At 48.0% G+C, this 20,164-nt stretch overlaps 9 protein-coding genes across 9 annotated transcripts; 4 read left to right on the top strand and 5 right to left on the bottom strand.

Annotated features, from left to right (window-relative positions):
* Positions 1–975: 975 nt before the first annotated feature.
* Positions 976–1,314, bottom strand: LAJ45_10596 (uncharacterized protein; the record flags this gene model as incomplete). The annotated part of the gene is made up of 2 exons (XM_046120116.1): positions 976–1,229; positions 1,296–1,314. The coding sequence occupies 2 exons, from the start codon at positions 1,312–1,314 to the stop codon at positions 976–978; spliced, it is 273 nt and encodes a 90-aa protein (XP_045966620.1).
* Positions 1,315–1,965: 651 nt separating this feature from the next.
* Positions 1,966–3,714, top strand: LAJ45_10595 (uncharacterized protein; the record flags this gene model as incomplete). Its single annotated transcript, XM_046120115.1, has 1 exon — positions 1,966–3,714. The coding sequence occupies one exon, from the start codon at positions 1,966–1,968 to the stop codon at positions 3,712–3,714; it is 1,749 nt and encodes a 582-aa protein (XP_045966619.1).
* Positions 3,715–5,313: 1,599 nt separating this feature from the next.
* On the top strand, positions 5,314–5,904 carry LAJ45_10594 (uncharacterized protein; the record flags this gene model as incomplete). The annotated part of the gene is made up of 3 exons (XM_046120114.1): positions 5,314–5,394; positions 5,477–5,752; positions 5,833–5,904. The coding sequence occupies 3 exons, from the start codon at positions 5,314–5,316 to the stop codon at positions 5,902–5,904; spliced, it is 429 nt and encodes a 142-aa protein (XP_045966618.1).
* Positions 5,905–7,317: 1,413 nt separating this feature from the next.
* On the top strand, positions 7,318–7,845 carry LAJ45_10593 (uncharacterized protein; the record flags this gene model as incomplete). Its single annotated transcript, XM_046120113.1, has 2 exons — positions 7,318–7,628; positions 7,767–7,845. The coding sequence occupies 2 exons, from the start codon at positions 7,318–7,320 to the stop codon at positions 7,843–7,845; spliced, it is 390 nt and encodes a 129-aa protein (XP_045966617.1).
* An 895-nt stretch (positions 7,846–8,740) lies between these two features.
* LAJ45_10592 (uncharacterized protein) lies at positions 8,741–10,202 on the bottom strand (the record flags this gene model as incomplete). Its single annotated transcript, XM_046120112.1, has 6 exons — positions 8,741–8,922; positions 8,979–9,049; positions 9,109–9,506; positions 9,590–9,625; positions 9,716–9,940; positions 10,020–10,202. 6 exons carry the CDS (start codon positions 10,200–10,202, stop codon positions 8,741–8,743), a joined length of 1,095 nt encoding a protein of 364 aa, XP_045966616.1.
* Positions 10,203–12,053: 1,851 nt separating this feature from the next.
* On the top strand, positions 12,054–12,728 carry LAJ45_10591 (uncharacterized protein; the record flags this gene model as incomplete). The annotated part of the gene is made up of 1 exon (XM_046120111.1): positions 12,054–12,728. One exon carries the CDS (start codon positions 12,054–12,056, stop codon positions 12,726–12,728), a length of 675 nt encoding a protein of 224 aa, XP_045966615.1.
* A 1,584-nt stretch (positions 12,729–14,312) lies between these two features.
* Positions 14,313–15,557, bottom strand: LAJ45_10590 (uncharacterized protein; the record flags this gene model as incomplete). Its single annotated transcript, XM_046120110.1, has 1 exon — positions 14,313–15,557. The coding sequence occupies one exon, from the start codon at positions 15,555–15,557 to the stop codon at positions 14,313–14,315; it is 1,245 nt and encodes a 414-aa protein (XP_045966614.1).
* A 1,313-nt stretch (positions 15,558–16,870) lies between these two features.
* On the bottom strand, positions 16,871–17,299 carry LAJ45_10589 (uncharacterized protein; the record flags this gene model as incomplete). The annotated part of the gene is made up of 4 exons (XM_046120109.1): positions 16,871–16,966; positions 17,041–17,074; positions 17,135–17,179; positions 17,235–17,299. The coding sequence occupies 4 exons, from the start codon at positions 17,297–17,299 to the stop codon at positions 16,871–16,873; spliced, it is 240 nt and encodes a 79-aa protein (XP_045966613.1).
* Positions 17,300–18,546: 1,247 nt separating this feature from the next.
* LAJ45_10588 (uncharacterized protein) lies at positions 18,547–19,782 on the bottom strand (the record flags this gene model as incomplete). Its single annotated transcript, XM_046120108.1, has 2 exons — positions 18,547–19,223; positions 19,290–19,782. 2 exons carry the CDS (start codon positions 19,780–19,782, stop codon positions 18,547–18,549), a joined length of 1,170 nt encoding a protein of 389 aa, XP_045966612.1.
* Between the last annotated feature and the right edge of the window lie 382 nt (positions 19,783–20,164).

Raw genomic sequence — 20,164 nt, 5'->3', positions numbered from 1 at the left:
AGAGGCGCCCAATGTCTCAAAGAATCCCGAAGGCATCTCGGAAGGTACCTGCGGCACCATGCATTTGTAGGGATCCAAAACCACGTTGTCGCGCAATTCCGCGATACCTATCACATAGAGTAGGTACCAACAGCTTTGCTGCCACATGTTAACTCTGGCACTCATTATCAAGACATTCACTATTCCCGTTCGAGAGCGAAAGCGGAAAATTCTCCGATAGGGTACAGTTTTGAACATCTTCATCGTGCACTTCGGCCTTAGAAGTGTCTCAGAGATATCGATCGGCCGTATTTGTTTTTGTTTCTGCCTATTTCCTCGAACGTTGCTAACACTTAACCACCTGGATGCTGATCACATATCTTCCGTACATACATGTATTCCCCAAATGTCGGAGACAGAGCTCGAGGGTCGCCTGTCGAATGATATAAAATTGCCAATATAAGCTTAGTGCAGCGACCAAGCACTGGCCGGAAAATAGTGGAATAATCCATAGCTAGAATTCACTGTTTCCTAGAAGATTCGGTACAGAGTTTGATTTTGATACTGATCATAGAGTATGACTCGGTTAGGTAGTTTTGTCTCTTTCCGAGTCTGGGTACTTAACAGGAACATTCGGGTCTCGAAAACTTGCTGGTAACTAGCTGGTCCAGCTAGTGCTCTATATCTCAAGCTGAGCTGGCGGAAAATCTCCAGGTAGAGTTGAATACTGCTGCGGAACTCTGCTGGTGGAGTAGGTATAACGGCCTAAAATTGAGACAAGAGAGGATATTCACATGAATCTCGATCATGAGGAAAGGGTCCTATTGTCTACATATGTAGTTTCCATGCAAGTACTCTAAATCTCAAAGAATAGGTAGATGATCATAAAAGGTTACGCAGAGCTAGAGTAGAGCCCTGCATAATGAAAGATCGCGCAGCATCCCACGAGCGGTTTAACATATGATAAAGACCAATCGAGCTCCCCAGTTCCCAACTCTAGATGTAGCTGCAGGCTTTACCGTTGCCATTTTCCCAGACCATTGGCTGTCTCTGCGACTGCCTAGTAAGAGGAAAATACCTCGCACAGACAAGACTCACCCTCACCTCACTCTCCCCGCTGTCAATCTCTTTATGATAACGTGGCTTGCCTTCATGTTTTGCCATTCCCTTTATCGGGTATCGATAGACATGCGCGCACGGGACAACCCATGCTGCTGTGCCTGACAAGCGAAATTGCATCAGCGAGGTGACTTCATCCTCAGTATGTAGCTAATTAGCACCTTAGACGCCTAAAGAGGTGTAACTACTGCACTTACTAAGGGCCGTTCTTTCCATAACAGCAATGAGTTACAACAAATGAACTCCTTCTTCCTTGTACCTTTTTTTTTTTTTTTTTTTTTTTTTTTACCGTTGTGCTGCTGTTCCTCTCTTCCTTTCTTTCTTAGCTATCTTACAGCTTACTTCTCTGTTCAACCTTCTTCTTCACACGCTCCTTTCCCATAATACATACTCTTTCCTCCCCTAGATATCAGGATATCGCGCAACACAAGAACTGCTGTCAACCTTACGTGTCGAATTAGCCAGCCAACAGCATATAGCAAGCAGCAGCGGGGGGCATGAATGTGGGGAAGAACCTTGTAACATACCCAGGGAACGTCCAACTTTTTTTCTCTCTCTCTCTCCTGTCTTGTTCACGCTCCTCGCTCTCCTGTCATTTTTTTTTCGGACCCCAAGCAAGAAGCACACGCCCATAAAGTAGATTTACACGGAAAGGATTTTGGCAAAAAGCGCAGCAGGACAGAAAGTATTTAATTACAACATCAAGGCCCCTCCTCCGACGTCACCACTGCCCACCTATCTACCACCACCACCACTTCCACCACCACTTCCACCACCACATCCTATCGCTCCAGGCTGTTGGTGAGTTATTACATGATGTCTCTCACCTCCATCCTCAACACTCCACCCTAAACCCGAACTTTCCATATGTCGCTACCCACACTCCCATTTAACGTCCTTGCGGCGATCGTCATAAAAGGACAGCTCCAGCTCCGCGATATCGCTTCTATACGACATGTTTGCCGGGACTGGAACACCGCCTTTTCGCAACCGACCTTATGTGCTTCGTTACTCGGCCACTTTTTCCCGTTCGCGCAGGAGACGTACGACGCGACAACAGCGACTACGGGCAAAAAACGATACGATGATTTCAACGCGGTTTGCAGCCGCCTTCATCGGCTGAAAACGGGCAAATGGTCACTGAATTGGGAGGTGGCTTTTCCGGCCCCACCACACATGGATAGCTATGCAGCACCGGAGATTTTTCCGCCAGATGGGTTCCGACTGGTAGACACAGATTCCGATGAGGGTTATTTTTTGACGGCGTACGCCGAAGATAACCTAATGTCGGTCCGAATCACTGTACGGAACCTAATCAATGGACAAGATATCCATGTCTCTATTCCCCGCGAGGAATTGTCCGGGATATATATGAACCGCGGCAGGGTCCTTTTAGTATACAGCAGAGGCGATAATTCAACAATGTTTATCCTAACCGACTGTAGAGACGGCGGAAATGGAAGAACTTTGTGGTCCGCCAATGTGAATACATCTGTTTTCCATGGTGTTGTCGAGAGCGATTCTACGGCGGGACGAAGGAGGCTCCAACCAGTTTTTAACGAACATTATATTGCGTTTTTAAACTCCCTCGACAATAGTGGAGGGAGTAGGATTATGATTATGCGATTTCATGCCCTAACCTCAAGCAATGACCTATCAACAGAGACAGAGCTACTTGAGCTGCAGCTCAGTATCTCACCAGCTACTCTAATCTCCCTCAAGCCAGATACTTCGGGTTTTCATCTGTTGATCGCCCAGAAATTTCCGCATCGTCAGTTTCCAGACCACGAAAACCTTCACCGGGTGGTACTCGTTCAAGCTACGTCTGGAAAGGTCACACGTGCTTTTAATTTCATTGTAGCGCCATATTTCAGCCTTGTCCCAGAGAGAGATATGGAAATGTTCTTCTCTCCCAGTGGAGATTCAGTGATCATCTGGGGCTCTATCCGGTGTGAGGAGTACAGGGGCGGGGGTATTCTAGGTCAGGTAATGATTTATCCGATATTCGGAGGGCCTGCCACAATTCGATACTTGAAAACCCCCGACAAAGGCGCAGATCCAGTTGAGAAGAATATCGAGACGAGATACGCCCCTGACCTTGGTCTAATCTCTTATGGACATACAGTAGTTGGATTCGAGAGCTTGAATCTTGATTTTAGACCTGCAGGAACTGGGGCACATATTAACCCTTTCAATAATCCGCCATCTGCATGGAATACTATTCCCACAAAGCATCCCTTACCTACCCTAGAAATCGGCAGTCATTGGATCTATTCCGAATCCACTGCTTCCAACGGCGATGTCACGATCGAAATGATGCGAATAGCGCCGCCTCCATTGCTCATTCCCGAGAATCAATGGACCAGCCCCAACTCAAAGCGCAGCAGCTGGTTTCTCAACAGCAGCACTGCTACCGCTCCTGGTAGCAGTGCAGCAAGTATCCTAGGAGTTGGACTTCATCCGGCCGATGCAGCAGCACAGATAGCACAAGTCGATGCTGAAGAACTAGCGGCAAGATTAAAGATGATGGAGCGAGAAAGAGCTCGGGAAACCAAGAGGAAAAGCTGGGAAGAAGTAAAGAAGGGGTGGAAAGCAAAGCTGTTTGGCTGGCGATAGTTGTTTCCCTATTTCTTTCTGTTTTTTTTGTTCCTATGTGAAGAAAAAAGGTACTGGAGTTTTGGATTTATTGATTTATTGAATTTTTTTTTTTTTTTACTGCATATCTTAAGGGCTGGAATATGCCCGGATCTTCAATAGCGGTTTCCTTTTAAATTTCCTTTCCCTTTATGTGTATGTTGTCGTCCTTTGCGCGCGCGGTGTTTTGCGTTAAGGGGCGGGAATGGCTATTGTCGATGTTTAATATTAAAGAACGCTCATCTCATCATCCTTGGAGAGTCTGCTTTTTTCTTTTCGAAATTACCTTACCCCGGACCTTTCCGCAGGGGTGGTGGTATGTAGCGTAGCGGGAACACTTTGGCCGTTATTTTAGTATAGATAACAAGCATTAAGTGCCTGTATGTGTATTCCATGTTGAGATTAAAGGGGATTCTCGAGAAAGCCACGATATCGATATCTAACGATGCTATTGTAATCTCGGTGCTGAGAAATCCTAGCAACTCCATCAGGGGGAGGACAATTTTGCTGATAAGACTCTTTGTGATAACGGTTATGCTCCGGTGATCTTTGCTATGTTCTTTGCCCGTTTGATTGTACTATTCTTCCCGAGTGATTATGGCCGTACCGTGAGATGAGAGGGTCGTTCGTTTGAGAAAGCCACGCAGTACTGCAGTCTAGATCATCTATAGAAATTTTATCAAAAGAAAAAAATAAATCCCGCCGATGGTGTCTAAGGATATTGACAAGATCAGCATGACGATCCTTCCTCTTCATCTCCTCAGTACCTGCAGCCTAGAGCAGATGGTAGAGTAAAGCAGAATGAAGTAAAAGCCACACTGATCCAGTTAAAGACGACAACAACAACGACACTGACAGGGTCCGATCAGAAACACGCCCGCCCGCCCACATGCGACAAAAGCTTAAACACCATCCCATCCAGAGCAGACCGGTTCACTAGCGCCTTCAAATACGGAAACAGTACACGTGCTTGCCGTTTTTCTCTTCTTTTCTTTTCTTCACCCTACAATACCTATTAACATATGTGCTAGTAATCCAGCAATAATACGTCGGTATTCTTTTTTGTGGTGTCGGTTTAATTCCGTATTCGTCACTAAATTTCGTTATTGATTTCGCCCCGTTTTTTTTTCGTACTGTATTTCTTATAGCGATCGAATATACTAGTTATATGCTAGGGTTAATATTGTAGTCACAGGTTTGTTCTGTCAAGTACTGGTGGACCGCGACAATGTATTATTGGGTGACAAAAGTTCTCGTGATTCTGTACTACGAGGACGGGCCATGAAATGACGACCGTAAAAGATAATGAAGATACAAACATGATCAGAGCTGAAGATTGATAGAACATATGAATCCCGGTTGCTGACTTTGTGGATCGGTTTGGTGGTTTCTGCTGGTTGCTATACGGAAACCACGAGAACTTTTGTCACCCCACAATAGTTTAAGTGATGGGATGATGACACTATGTTACTCGAGGAGGATAGATTGATTGATTCTTCTACTTAATTCTTCCAGAACACATTCACAGCACTCACGACACCAGCCAGCACCCGCCCGCCAGCCAGCCATCACTTCCACAAGATGTTTCGTAAATCTATCTACAGAGTAGTCCCGGTCAGCGTTAGTAGAGGATTCTACCCTCGCTATTCCACTATCGCAAATGCAAGTTTCCGTCTCCACGAAGTTTTATAACTCGGCGTTAATACGCTTGCTCTGCTAAATATCTGGGTCAATTATATATCAGGGGTCGAGGAATACCAGTACGTCAACTACTTCCGGGGACCCCCTTGCCTGCCAAACCGATAATCCAGAACTCAAGCACCTCAGCGAGAAGCTCGACTACGGGTTCAAGCGGATTGACGACCAGCTAGCCCAAATGGACCAAATAGTGAAGCGAGTGGACGAGCATTTGTCCAAAAGTAGGGTCGAAAGCACTAGTAGTACTACAAATGCAAAGAGCGATGGATACAAGTATAATTATTCGAATGTTGACAACTATAACTCCTTTTTAGTTGGCAGTGTAAGTTTGACTATAAGCTAGCTGTTGTAATTAGTATATATAAGAAGGGGAGTTTGAGTATCTCTGACTAACGGTGTTAGATTTTTACCATGGTCGTGGTGGGACTCGGATTTGAAATTCTAACTCTCCAATCGCTCGCCCGTTTTAAATGATATGATGCGACTCTTTGTGCGGTCACTCTCAATTCTTGGATTGAGTGGAGAAAGGTACTTGTACATACATAGTTGATTATCCTAGCTTAAGCCGCCAGATCAGGTTGATTGATATTTAAATGTTTCATTACGCCGTCAGATATATGCTAACCCCCCAGCGAAGAACAAATTCAGTGTGGCTTTACTAACAGGTCCCATTATATAATTATCTCTCTTATCAAATAATAGCTAGATCCTATAGAAATTCGATTCCCTTACTATAGGGGGTAGAGCAATTGACTGTTTAATGAATTAATAGCATCGATAGCGGCTGAAGAAGGGCCGGGCAAATTGAACTTGGACGGATATATACAGGGGCTTTTTCAAATACATTTTCTTAGCTATAGCAATCATTCAGTATCTTGCTGTTTTTTTTTTTTGCATTCCGGTACTGCAGTGTTGTAGAACAGATACAACATGCGGCGCTGGTGGAGGAATAGTATACTTGACTACGACTACCACTACCCAACAATGTTTCACACAGGCACCCGCCGCCGCATAATCCAACCAATGTCTCTTTTCCTCACAGTGCGGAAACAAGCACTACATATAGCTCCTTTTGCCCAGGCAGTAAGTACCACCTACGTAGAAACATATTTAGAAACCCCCAGAGCTAGGAGAGAGAGAGAGGCTGTGTGCATAAAACCCCACCCAACCACAACGAGTGATAGCACATGAACACCATTCACCCAATCACCGCCGTCGCGGCAAGGGGGGCCCAATCCAATCACTGCCCTCATTCATTGTCCAGGGCCTCACACATACGTAATCAAGTGTTTATATGTACGCACTTACCAAGCAAAAAAGCAGGTAGGCGAAGATTCCGGGGTATGTAACTATGCGGGGGAGACAAGAGACAAGAGACGAGACAAGAGTGGTACCCTGCTCCTAAGCGCTGCTACCTAATTAACCACTTATCTTGACACCTGCTAAGATACTGATTTGATTTGATAGAGACTGCTGCGGCCGTATGTGCGACAGTATTTTTTTTCTCCGTCACTGCTCCATGTAGCTAGAAGTAATCAAGGCGCGCGCGCGGGCTGCAGTGCGATATGGTATGGTATGTGTGTGTGTGTGCCACTTACCTGATACTCACTCTTATTGCAAATTGCGTTTTGAGCCCAGGGAAAGCAGGGCCGGCAGGTTTCTTTTAAAGAGCCACCTTCTCCCACCTCCCCCCTCCCATCCAGGAGGTTCCAGTAGCTCACGTGTTTCTGAAAAACTGGTTTTTCGGCTTCTTTTCTTCTCTTCACTTCTTGATACCACCTATCTACCTACCAGCCTATCTATCCAACCTCTCCAGCTGCCGTGCACTTTCCAAACCCACCACCACCACCACCACTCCATACACCACCCACCCCACAACCAGCAAAAATGCCAATAATCCCCCGCTCCTCCGCCTCCACCTCCCGCAAGCCGGTGCCCACCAGCAACACCACCCCGGCGGCGCCCCTCTCCGCGCAGATCCCCCCACCGCCGCCACCACCGCCCACCGAGGAGCCCACGCCCATGCCCATGAGCGGCGGGCTCAAGAAAAGCAAGTCCGTGCGGGCCAAAAAGGCGCTCAAGACCATCGCCAACCCGATCAAGACGCGGCGCGAAGAGAAGGCCAAGCGCAACGAGGTTGAGTCCGCAGAGCGTAAGGAGAACGAGAAGAATGTGCAGGACTTTTTGGCGACAGGGAGGTTTGTTTTTGCCCTTTCTACCGTTTATGGGGAGGGGGGAGAGAGGGGGGAGGGGACGGGGCAGTGAGTGTATAGATTGGAACGGTGGTGACTGACGTTTTTTGCCCAAGGGATTATTGCGAGAGGAACTTCTCGTAGTGCTGCGCCTACTGCTGCTGCCGCCGCGAAGAAGAAGCGGTTGGGCACGATCCATGAGGTGACGGACGAGGACGAATGAGTGGGTGAAGGAGGATGCTCTAGGTAGCTTTCCTGCTTTGCTCCTCCAGGGGTGCTCTGGTAGTGCTGAGCGTCCTGTCCGCTGGAGTACATAATGGAAGTGAAGTATAGAGGGTCTCAATTTTTTTTACCTGCTAGACTGGGGAGTAATTTTACCATTTGGTGATATTATTATTTTTTTCTCTTACCTTTTCTCTTCTTTTTTCTTCTTTTTTTTGTATAATTAACTAGGGCTGCGAGAGGAAGGGGTGTTTTTGTTTGAGCGCTGGGCTGGTGCGATATATTAGGGAAATATTTATTTTTTTGGACCTTCAAAATTTGGGCTGAGATTGAGATTGTAAAGGATCGTGAGTGCTCTGGCGATATGGTATGTGCATTGACGGCACAGAAGCGGCGTTTTCCCGGGACCGTGAGATTTGGGGGAAGGTGCTAGGATTTGTTCGCTCCACCTTTAAGATTGAGCTGCTGGGGTCAAGAGTGGAGAATATACAGACGGTGCATGTTACCGGTGAGATAAGGGGGGAGTGGACTTGACGATAAGGAGAGTGCCCGGATAGAGAGAGTAGGTACTGTATCTAGAGTATGGGTAAGGCAGTGAGTGTTCCAATGGCTGCAGCAAGATAAACTGAACTGTTGGAGGGGAAGAGAGACGGTGATGTATTAAATAACAGGACTGCTCAACTTTCTTTCCAGCTTTATACGACATGATTGAGGACAGGCTGTCACGCCAACTATTCCTCGCCTTAAGTCCACAGTTGCCGTAGCCAACAGCCTCCATCCCATCCCATTCATCTCATCCGACCTCATCCCATACCAATATCCCATAAACATAGAAAAACAACGACGATATACAAATCACAAAACAAACATAAAAAATGATATAAAAAAACCCCCCTTTAGAGAATCGCAATGGCATTAGCATGCGACCCCACCCCGCCATTAACATTCGCCGGCGAGCTCGTCAACAAAAACGTCCACTTCCCGCTCTCCCGGCACTTGGCCGCCAGCTTCTCCAGATCCCACAGCTCGCCCAGCGGGCAGCCCCACAGCGCGAGGATGTATTCGTGGAGGTAGAAATCTACGCCAATGTTAGAATGGGGGGTAAAGAGTTTGGGGATGGTTGATAATACATACCAGCTTTACTCGGCCATGCTTCAAATGCTGGCGCATCCCCGGCCACAGCGGCGAAATAGCAATCATGAAGCCTATCAACCGCACCATTAGCCCCACCCGCACCCGAAAGAAAGGACAGGATCCAACTCACCAATCCAGCACCTCCTCCGTCTGCTCAAGTCCGGGATACGTCTGCTCATCATCATCGCCAAATCCCGCCGTCTTCGAATGCAGCCTGACCCTATCCTCCGGACTCAGGCTCCTATAGTTCTTGATAAACCCGCTACGGATCAGCAAGATATCACCGACCCTAATATCGCCGCCCTGGGCCGCAGGACGGACGTCAATGCCCTGCGCCTTCCCCGCGGCGACGAGCGCGCTGAGCGGGATGCTCTGGTTGTCGTAGTAGTCGAGTGCGGGGAGGTTATTGGCCTCGGCGTAGCCCACGTAGTCGATGAGGATGGCGCGGCCGACAATGCCGTGCTGTGACCAGGCTTGCATGCCGCATTTGGTGTTTGCGGCCGGGCCGATGATGTCTTTTTGTGTGCACTGTGGACCGGCAGGAGTCAGTATCAATTGCCGCGCAGTAAGGGGCTACAGGCTACAAAGGAGACAAATGGGTGGATACATACCCCGTTATAAAAAATCTCCGAGGATAAATGCGCAACCTATCACCACGCCGCCAGATCAATTAACCACCAGTTTCCCACTGCCTTACCCTCCGACCCGCCCGGCCTCACCAACACAGATATACTTACATGTCGCAGCCCATCCCACTGCGTACTACTCTGCGTATTCATGGAATACAGATCATCAAACGCCACCCTGGGCATGATGCTCTTGATCGTGTGCGCAAACGTCTCTCGCCCATAGCACGGCTTCAGCTCCGACACCTCCAGATTCAGCGGCACCGTCTCGCCGGTCACGACTTCCTTGACGGCCTCTTTGACGCGCGCGGGCGTCAGGAGGTTCACTCGCCCGAGCTGTTGTCACATACCGCCTGTTAGCTACTTCAGATTGCGTGGTGGTGGTGGTAGAGGTGGTGGTAGTGGCTTATATTACCTGGTCGTCGGCGCCCCAGAACCAAGCGGCGCCCTTGGGAGCGCCGGGGATGGCGGGGAGGTCCTTGCGGAGGGGGAAGCTGTTGGAGTTGGGGTCGAATTGCATTCTGGCGGAAGTACTGGTGGCGGGGAGGGTGTTAGAGATCTGGAGGAGTCTGTCTGCAGCTGAGGAGGCGGGCGCCATTGGGAGCGGAGTGATATACTGACTTTATAGGTAGGTAGGGGGTGCTATATATAGATATATGAGTTGTAATACAGTAATTGGGTATAGGTATATTGAAATTGTAGAAGAGAAGAAAGGAATGAAGAGAGGGCCCATTGGAAGGGAGAATATTTATACTCTTCCCCCCCTCCCTCCTCCCCCTCGACCCCTTCCTTCGAGAGCTATACACAAGGAAACCCTCACTTCCATCTCTCCGAATCGCCCATCCACGATCCACCATCCACCCTCCAGCCCCCCCCCCCCCCCATGGTATCCGTCACTCCAACCTTCCCCATCCAACCTTCCCCATCCAACCTTCCCCATCCAAACCTAAATACGTATACCCCATCCCATCCCCCCGGCCTTCCCCCGTCCACTTCTACTCCACACCGCAGCCTCCCGCTGCGGGGAAACCCACACCCGGCACTGGCGATCCCATGGCCCATCTAAGTACATATAGGTACGTAGTACGTACCTGCCATTAATATCCATGTGTAGAGCATCTCCAACCTAGCTCTCACGTCGGCGTTTACTTCCTTATGCACCTCTCACCTCGCACTACGCACTGCGCCCAAGCCAAGCAGAGCATAGCAAGAGCAGTAGCACAGCATCCCGGAGCCCAAAACAGGCTAGCTGCAGGCCCTCAGGTTATGTATTAATTGCCGCGGGGAGTCCTTTTTTCCTAGCATGCTACGGCTAAGCAAGCAGCGCAGCTACTAATAGGTGCTGTGCTAACTTGGTTTGGTAATTAGTACACCTAAACTCCTGTCTTACTACAACGTACATGTAGATTTACTGGATGTAGTTGGAATCCGGGGTTGTTTTAACTTTTGCTAGTAGCGGTGCTCCGGGGACTTCGGGGGAGCGGCGGGGGGATTATAGTTAGCAGGTTAGTACAGAAGGTGTGTGTTGCTTCGTGACTTTTTGGAAACTTGGAAGTTGGAATGTTCTCTGCAGCTAGATCTGGGTTCTTGGCGAGAGAACATGCTTGATCCCTACTTAGGCTCAAGAGACGGGAGGATTTCAAAGCATTAACTGCCAGTCACTTGATATGCTTTCTGGCGGAGACAAATGCAGTTTTTGCGAAAAGCAGCTAGGATTGTGTGTTACGGCACAGTCGGGCGGGATATGTTTCTGGTGGGGTTTCAAGTGACCCGAGTGATAATCTGTGCTAGTGACACAAGCATGGATAGGGATTATAATCTTTCAAAATACTTAGCCAATACAGTAGCTCTGGTGGCCAAGTTGGTAAGGCGCAGCACTAGTAATGCTGAGATCCTCGGTTCAACTCCGAGTCAGAGCACTATTCATTTTTGTCCTGTCGCTTTTTGAGACCGCGCTGACGTTCAAAGAACTATTGCCTGAATGTTGCCCCCTTCCAAGCACACTTTCTTCGTCTAGATGCTCCACATGTTTCTAATGCGGAGTTAGTGATCGTGAAACATGTAAATTACCGATCTTCATAATCACCGGGAACCTGCACCAAGAAGGGTCGCGGTTAATATCATGGAGTTTAACCAGTGGGTACTTTCCGCTTGCCAAATGACTTCTCTTCAGAGCGAAAGGAATCCTGACTCTGATTCTTATCAAAATACCTTCCGTGCGAGTTGCGTATACCTACTCTGGCGATTGCATTGCCAACACCATTGATAAACCTCTGCTGGCAATGACGAATAGCAACAAGTAAAAGCAGAGGGAGGGGCAAGACGCGTTGGGAAGGTCCCTTCATCTCAACTTGAGTCACTTCATCAACCGGACAAGTAGAAAAGAAATAGCGTCTGTACTTCCAACGACAGAACAAACCTCCCGCAGCATTTAGACACATCCGTAGCCATGGACCAAGTGCACTCGCGAGGCGCCCTCATCATAGCCACGCACGAGTACGTAAAGGCCTATATGGCACAATACGACTCCTCCCACGACTACCAGCACATCCTGCGTGTGCTCTCACTCGCGCAGCAGATCCTCGCCGCCGAGACCGCGACCTCAACCGGTGAACAGCTCTACAACCCGACTCTCGTAACCCTGCTCGCGCTGCTGCACGACGTCGGCGACAAGAAGTACTCGGGGGCCGATCAAGAGAGGACAGGTGCCTTCGGGCCGGCCGAGGAGTTCTTACTCACAGCCGGCTGCGACCCAGCCCTGGCTACGACGATCCAGAAACTCATCAATAATGTGTCGTATTCGCACGAGCGCGCGAACCCGGAGGTGGTAGCGGAGATGTGTAAGGCGCACCCAGAGCTGAAGGTGGTGCAGGATGCGGACCGGTTGGACGCGATTGGGGCGGTGGGCGTGGGGAGGGCGTTTACTTTCGGGGCGGCGAAGAGACCAGGGGAGGGGATGGGAGGGGTGATTGACCACTTTGAGGATAAATTGTTGAAATTGGAGGGGGGCATGAAAACGGCGGAGGGGAAGAGATTGGCCAAGGTGAGGGCGGAGAGGATTAGGGTGTTTAGGGAGTGGTGGGTTGAGGAGACGGAGGGTGTGAAGGAGGTGATGATTGTGTGAGCAAAGTCCGCTCGTACACTATGGATTGGCTAATACCTGGTCATGGCCCAATGGTAAGTAAGTCTGGATAGCTACATAGATAGCTAGGTAGTCGGGAAAAAAAATGGATCTCATCATTCATTCTTCTAGCTAGGTCTGGGTCTGGAGTAATTAGCGGAGTAGAAGTACCATTTGTGGGTAGATTATAATACCGTACGTGCCGTAAAACTAGGTCCTACCCAAACGGCAAATCGAAACATAATGGGACCGGCGTCAAAAGAACAACCAATGGAAAAAGCTATTTAATCAATCCTATCAGTAAATACATGTCGGCAGCTATTTCATATTCCGAAAGCCAGTATTTAAGACGAGCTGATTCCTAGACCAAGAGTAACGTTAGATCTCCGCTAAATGGACGGTTAAGGTTGAAGAGCAGAGACTAGCTGATACATGACCTGCCATGTTCGGGCCAAAATTTGTTGGACTGGCGTTTTCAATAGTCTAGGCTAGGCTGGTCCCAGTCCTGTTTAGCTGTTTTCCTCTCAGTATGCAATGCAATTGACACAAAGGGTATGTATCGATAGATGAATACCTTTCCTATTCTTATAATCACCAAATAGCCCCCGATAAACTACTAACTCCATTGCCCTAGCATAAGTTAGCAGTGTCGCGATCGGTGCATGAGGTATAGTTCCAAATTTAATATTCAGCAAAAACGCACTACTAGGCGTGGGTCAATGATTGAAACACACTTTGGTCTTGACCGATCTTGGCAGTCTCCTACTAATCATTCCCATATGGTTTGGGATATCAAAAGGTCGGGATGAACATCTTAGATCCATATTTTTTGTCGTGTGGGCCTGCAGTGGGCAAGAAATATGGAGAATGGATTGAACTAGTCGCTAAAATAACTTTCGAAGAGAGACAGACAATTGAGGCGAGCTTAAATAGTGGGATATTTGACACGTTCCTCGTGGGATGTGTTCTTAACACAATTAATCGTATACGTAAGTCCTCTTCACGGGGAAGCTGGAAGCATCCGTGGAGATCAGTACACCGCAACATCGTCTATTCCCTGGAATAGATAGGTGTACACTCTTGATAATTGGCTACTTTCCTACTGTTGAATTAGAGCTAACTTCATCTACAGCTGGGTCTAGTGTTGGTTTTCATCAACGTGAAGAGAAATATGGGTTCTCCGGGCAAGCTTAGACGTCGAACCCTTTTCATAAACCAGGGACTCTTATCGGTCGGACGTCATCCAGATAATAAATTGCCGAAATTCCTAATGGATATCTTAACCATAATTATTGGATAGAACACATTCCAATCATAAACTATCACTCACAGCCAGAATTCACACCTCGGGAAAAAAACAACTTAGGGATAAACTTGTTTTATTTATACAAATCCATCCAGCACTTACACAAGCCAGAGAACCGCACACAGTGCCATTCCCTGCCTGACTACACCTCCCCAAAAAATCTAACTAAAAAATTATAACCAAACAAAAAAGCGAATCGCTACATATACATACTACATGCTATACCCCCATCATCCCTTTTTGGTTCTCGCAACGTTATTGACAAATATACAACATCACACTTAGCACATGGTGCAGGCACTTCTCTGGGCATTGCAAGAGTCAAAGTTGACAGCGCCACCGGTGGTGGACTGCGCACTGCGGATGCACTGGTTGACAGTATCGAGGCACTTGTTGTAAGCCTCTGAAGTCTTGCTGCATCCGGTTGAAGCGGCAGCAGAGGTAGCGGCGGCGGCCGCAGTGGTGGAGGCGCGGGTCTTGGTAACAAGGGTGGTTGGGACTGCGGCAACAGCGGAGGTGGTAGGGACCACAGCGGCGGCAGTGGAGCTAGTCTTGATTGCAGCTGCAGAGGTTGTTGGGACCTTGACGGCAGTAGAAGTTGTCTCGACGGCGGCAGCAGAGGTAGTTGGGACCTCAACGGCGGCAGAAGTGGTCTCAACAGCAGCAGCGGAGGTGGTCTCAACAGCAGCAACAGATGTAGTCTCAGCGGCAGCAACAGATGAAGTCTCGACGGCAGCAGCAGTGGTGGTGGGAGCAGCAGCGGCAGTAGTAGTAGCAGATCCAGACCCAGATCCAGATCCAGAAGATCCATAGACCGCCGGGCCCGGAATAGTGTAGCTGGTCAAAGTGCCATAGATGTTGACCAAGATACCGGGGTCGGTGGCAGAGTATCCACCAGGGAACTTGACGGTATCAGTGGGCACAGCTGATCCAGATCCACTAATCTCCAAGTTGGCACACATGGGGTAGAACTGAGCACCATTTGCGGTACCGGCACTGTGGAGAGCGAGGAGCTCGTGACGGATCAAGTACGAACCAGCAACGATGTCTGAGGGAATGGTGACGGTCCAGCTGTTGTTGTTTGCAATGAGGTCATCGGACGCCCATGTACCGTCGCTGTTGAGACCAGCCTCGTCAATCTTGAAGTAGTTGAGTGTGGTGGCATCAACAGTTGTGCAGTCACCGCCACAGTTGGCAAGGTAGGTCATGACAGGACCCTTGTGGGATTCAGGCCATGTAGTCCAGAAGAATTCGACCTTATCACCAGCAGCAACGGGGGCAGTGAGCTTGGCAGCAGTGGCAGCCTTGTTGCAGGTGATATCAGAGGTGCTGACATCCTCTACAGGGCCGTTACCGGCTGTAGGGAAAGCCCATACGATACGCTCAGGAACGGGTGACGAGTATGGGTCATTGTATGGGAGGTATCCGGAGTATTCGCTCCCACCAATGTTGAGGTTCTGGACAATACCATGGGCAGCAGTGAGGGCAGCAGTGCCAAGAGCTGAGAGAATGATTGAAGTCTTCATTTTGAATGGTTGTTTGGTTTAAAGGATTAAAAAAGAACTTCTGTTGTGTATTGAGACGCTCGGCGACTAGGATTGACGGTAGTGGAAATAAAAGATAGAGATAGACAGGACACTGGGTCACTGAAGAATAATTCAAAAATGAATGAAAGAGGAAAAAGGCGTCAAGCCGGTGGAAAGGGAAAGAGAAGCTGAGGAGCGGACAGAAGTGTGAAGTGAATGAAGGTCGAATGATCGATGGGGAAGAAAAGTTGAGGTTGTGGAAGTAGACAACATCTTATATAGCTGAATCTCACAGTGCACAGATAGATCCCATCGAGAATCTACTGCTGTCATTACTACCATTATCCATGCATGGGCCAAGTAGAATATAGTGGTGGTGATTCTTGGATCCTTCTACTGCATGCCGTACTACCCTCATGGAGAATTTCTCTTGCAATGATGTTGTTCCTGGATCGTCGTTTCAGTAGCCACTCGCGTACGAACGGAGAAATACCACTCCCCTTCGGATATTTTACTTAGCCCTTCTCAAGTTTATTGCATGGCTGTTTTTGTTACTATTCACATTACCGCATTGGTAGTAGTACTGTCTCTGTTATTACCCTGAAATGATCGTTTCACATCTTGGCACCTCTTCCACTCACGGCTATATGTGCATACTGGCTATATCTGCGTACTCATGGGTATGGATTCTTCTGGTAGCGAGCCGTTCTTGCGTCAGTGCAGTCCACTGTCAGCAATCATAATATTTCCGGGAAACAGAGCTAAGGTACGTCCCAAACAGTAGAACTCCCACACAAACTACTATATGCACCCCTGAGGGTCCGTGCATCCCCTAAAAATCTATACCCCATCACTGTCCAGCAACCCCTCGACAAAACCAGGATGGTCTCCTTTAATATTCTCCTAGGACCTGGGAATGCTGTGGAATAACTTTCATAACATTTCCCTACTATTGCCGCGCGGCAGCTTCCGGTCCCGATCTGAACAGATGAACGGCGGACGGATCTCACAGTGGGGTGATTATTACGAGGTGCTATACATTATATTGTGTATAGTGCGGCGTACATATATTGTATAGTAGAGGGAGTAACTGGCATTCCCAATATTGCAATTCGCAACTCAGCGGCCGGCTGCTCTGGATCTGGTAGGTACCATCAACACTGCCAATATGTGGTGTCTGAGAGTACTGTAAAGTATATGCAGATAGATAGGTATTGGTATTTTGCATAAACTCATAAACTGTGTAGCTCATAAGAAGACTTTTGGCCAAACTGGCTGCTCAGTCGGTCACCCAGCAGCTTAACATCACCAACTTACCCACGGGTCATTCGTCCCCGAAGAAGTCGGGTCGAGTTGACGACGACGACAGTTTGCGCTTGAAACGGATCTGCAGGAGTTTCAAGTGTCAACTATAGAGTTATCCATTCGTCAGGACTTACTAAATAATCCGGTCCCATTTCGGAAGAAGGGGGCATCCATATACCCCACTCATTAGCCCCGAATCCAAACGCTGGGACCTGGTAGCGTAGACGCTTAATATATGCATGTACTTTATTCTCTGCCCCTGGCATACATACCGCCCAAAAAGGAAATCTGTTGGAAAAGGCACATGTACTAACTCCCTAATCGAAGGGTCAGTGAGAGTTCTGTTAATGTTATCTGTGTGCAGCTTCTTACTTAGGACGGCCTAGATCCAGTGGCGGCTGGGTGTTTATAGTAGCTTCTATTAATGCTGACGCCATATATATAGTATTTTCCACACATGAATTGGGGTCTTTTTGCGACCTCTGCTTAACCGCGGCACTCGTGATCGATCATGAAGTAGAGCCTGCCCACTGCTGACAGCTCAATCGTACGATTTCTTCCCTCCCTCTAGCTATCCCTAGACACAAACATTCCGATAATCGCCCTACCACCGAGAAATAAAAAAAGAATAAAAAAAAACATCGGGATTCGGAAGCTCCGTGATGAGCGGTGAGCTGTCAGTGGCCGTTCTTTGCTGGGAAGACGATGTTAGTTAAATAAAGAATAAAGTAGAACATCCCCCGCCGCGCTAAACTAGGGGGCACGCATAAATTGAAATTTGCACGGCATGCCGAGTTCCGGCCGGGGCCGAGAGAATCATGATCTCTCACTCGTCCATGATTATTTTGATTATTTTTTATGGAAACCTAGCAGAGTGCGGGAGTAAAAGCATAAAGAGACCACTTAGCCGCGCGCCCTGTATTCCATCATTAGCGAATTTGTTCAAAGCCTCAAGAATCTTAGAACCCCAACCACCCCCTCTTCCGGCGATGAAATTAATGAATTAAACAAAAAAAAAAAAAAATCTTCCGGCGATGATGAGCTAGCTTCCAGGTTGGTCATGAATTCAGCGCCTGAATAGGTGCACTGGTGTGCTAGTTTTGACTTCCGGTATCATGATCAGAATATTAGTGTAGGAATTCTGTGTGAGAGACAATGCTGCTAATAATGGAGAGAATGTAAACGAGATTTTTCTCTTTCTCGAGTCTCAACTTCATAGTAAACTCACGTAGTGACACGAATTTTTTAATTTTTCTAGTGACAAGACATGGCATATTGGTCGACCGTGTCTTCCCACCCTTGCAATGACACATTTCTACCTTCAAGACTACGGAGCGTGTGTATGTATGTGCTTAGATTCTTTCTAAAAGTACTGTGTTGTGTTTCCCTGTTTGATCACATTTGTTTTCACCTAAAATAGAGGCATAAAAGGCGTTATGTGTTACTATAGCCTGGCACTTTGGATACCAAGTATATATGCATGAGCTACTCTTTGAAGAAGCCTCTTTGATCACCATATTACAACATCGCAAAAAAGATTTTTTTCTAAAAGCATAACATTTACTCTAATTATTTAACTTGACTCCCTCAAGGAACCTTTTACACCCTCTCCTCCTTCTACTATAAATAAAGAATATATACTGTACAAATATTGGAATTATAAACCATCTAAAATCATACCGCTCTAGCACATAGTACAAGCAGCTCTCTGAGCCTCACAGGCCGCGAAATCAACCGCACCACCTGTGGAGCTCTGAGAATTCCTAATGCACATGTTTACCGCATCCAGGCACTTGTTGTACTCTGCTGAGGTCTTGCTGCAACCAGTTGAAGCAGCAGCAGAGGTAGTAGCAGCAGGAGCAGAAGATGAAGTAGAGGTCTTGGTCACCGGAACAACAGTGGAGGTCTTGGAGCGGGTCTTGGTGACAAGGGTGGTTGGGACTGCGACGGAGGTGGTGGGGACTACGACCGCGGTAGAGGAAGTCGCGATAACCGCTGTAGAAGTAGTTTCGGCAGGCACTTTAGTAGTGGCCGAAGTACTTTCAACGGGCGCTGCGGAGGTGGTGGGAACTTCAACAGCTGCGGAGGTAGTCTCGACTGGAGCAGCGGAGGTAGTTGGGACCTCGACGGCGGCAGAAGTGGTCTCGACAGCAGCGGAAGTAGTCTCAACGGCAGCGGATGTTGTCTCGATAGCAGCAGAGGTGGTTTCGACAGTGGGAGCAGATGTAGTGGCAGCAGCAGTTGTGGTAGCAGCGGCAGAAGTGGTAGCGGCAGTTCCATCGGAAATGACAAAGTCGATACAGCCTTCGTAGGTCTGGTCAACAGAGGGAGGAGCGTACCAGAACCATTGGATGACACACTCTACGAATCATTAGCTTTAAGACCTTTCAATGCTGTATTCAAATGGAGAGGCTATGGATAATTTACCTCCAGCGGTGGTGCAACCACTCAAGTCGGTGGGAATAGTGATGCTGAAGTTTGTCTCATCGGCAGTAACACCGGTTGCTGTAGATGCATATACATCCCATGACTTCAATTCGGAGCCCTTGATGGTGTTTGTCTTTGTGTCGACAATAGACACATTGGCGTACCCACTGTGAGGTGCGACAATCTTGACCTCCATATCAATTGTCTGTCCAAGAGTGTAAGACTGGACCTGGTCTGTGTTGTCTGCGAACTGGTAACCCTTGCAGAGCCATAGATTGCAAGCATCGACATCGACAATAGAAGAAGCAGATTGCATGAGCAACTGAATTGGGCCGGCATTGTCTGATGCCTGGTTGTTGTAAATGGTGCTACCACAGACAGCTGACATCTCTGCACCAGGGGCACGGCGAGGAGGAGAGACGATGTAACCGTGAGCGGAGACGGTAGCCATAAGGCTGGAGAAAGAAAGGGCGAGTGCTGCGAAGGTCTTCATAGTGATATTGGAATTAAGATTTCCTGAAAAGAAAGAAAGGCTAGTTGTTCAATGAACGAAGGAGTGTATAGTCTAAGAGCACTGCTCTGAATGAATGATAGACTGTAGTAAAAAGAGAGAGAACGGAACTAGCCGGTTGGAAGTAGGAAATAAAACTACTGAGAAATTCAAAGACTGTGAAGTTGGTGAAGAAAGGAACTTGAATTGAAGGGAGCTGATCTTTATATATCGTGAAAAAAAAAACCACGGGCCCTTTGAAACCCATTACCAAAAAAACACCCCATGAATATCTGACGTCGTATCGTATCGTATGTAGCCGCCCCCATAATCATAACAATCGTCAATTCCAACTAATTTTATTAAAGGGTGCGGTCAAGTTCTC

This window comes from Morchella importuna (genome assembly GCF_003444635.1).
Source record: "Morchella importuna strain M04M26 chromosome Unknown Morimp01GS048, whole genome shotgun sequence".
Lineage (NCBI taxonomy): Eukaryota > Fungi > Ascomycota > Pezizomycetes > Pezizales > Morchellaceae > Morchella > Morchella importuna.
The sequence above is the reverse complement of the archived record's forward strand: the minus strand, read 5'-3'. Positions and strand labels throughout refer to the sequence as shown.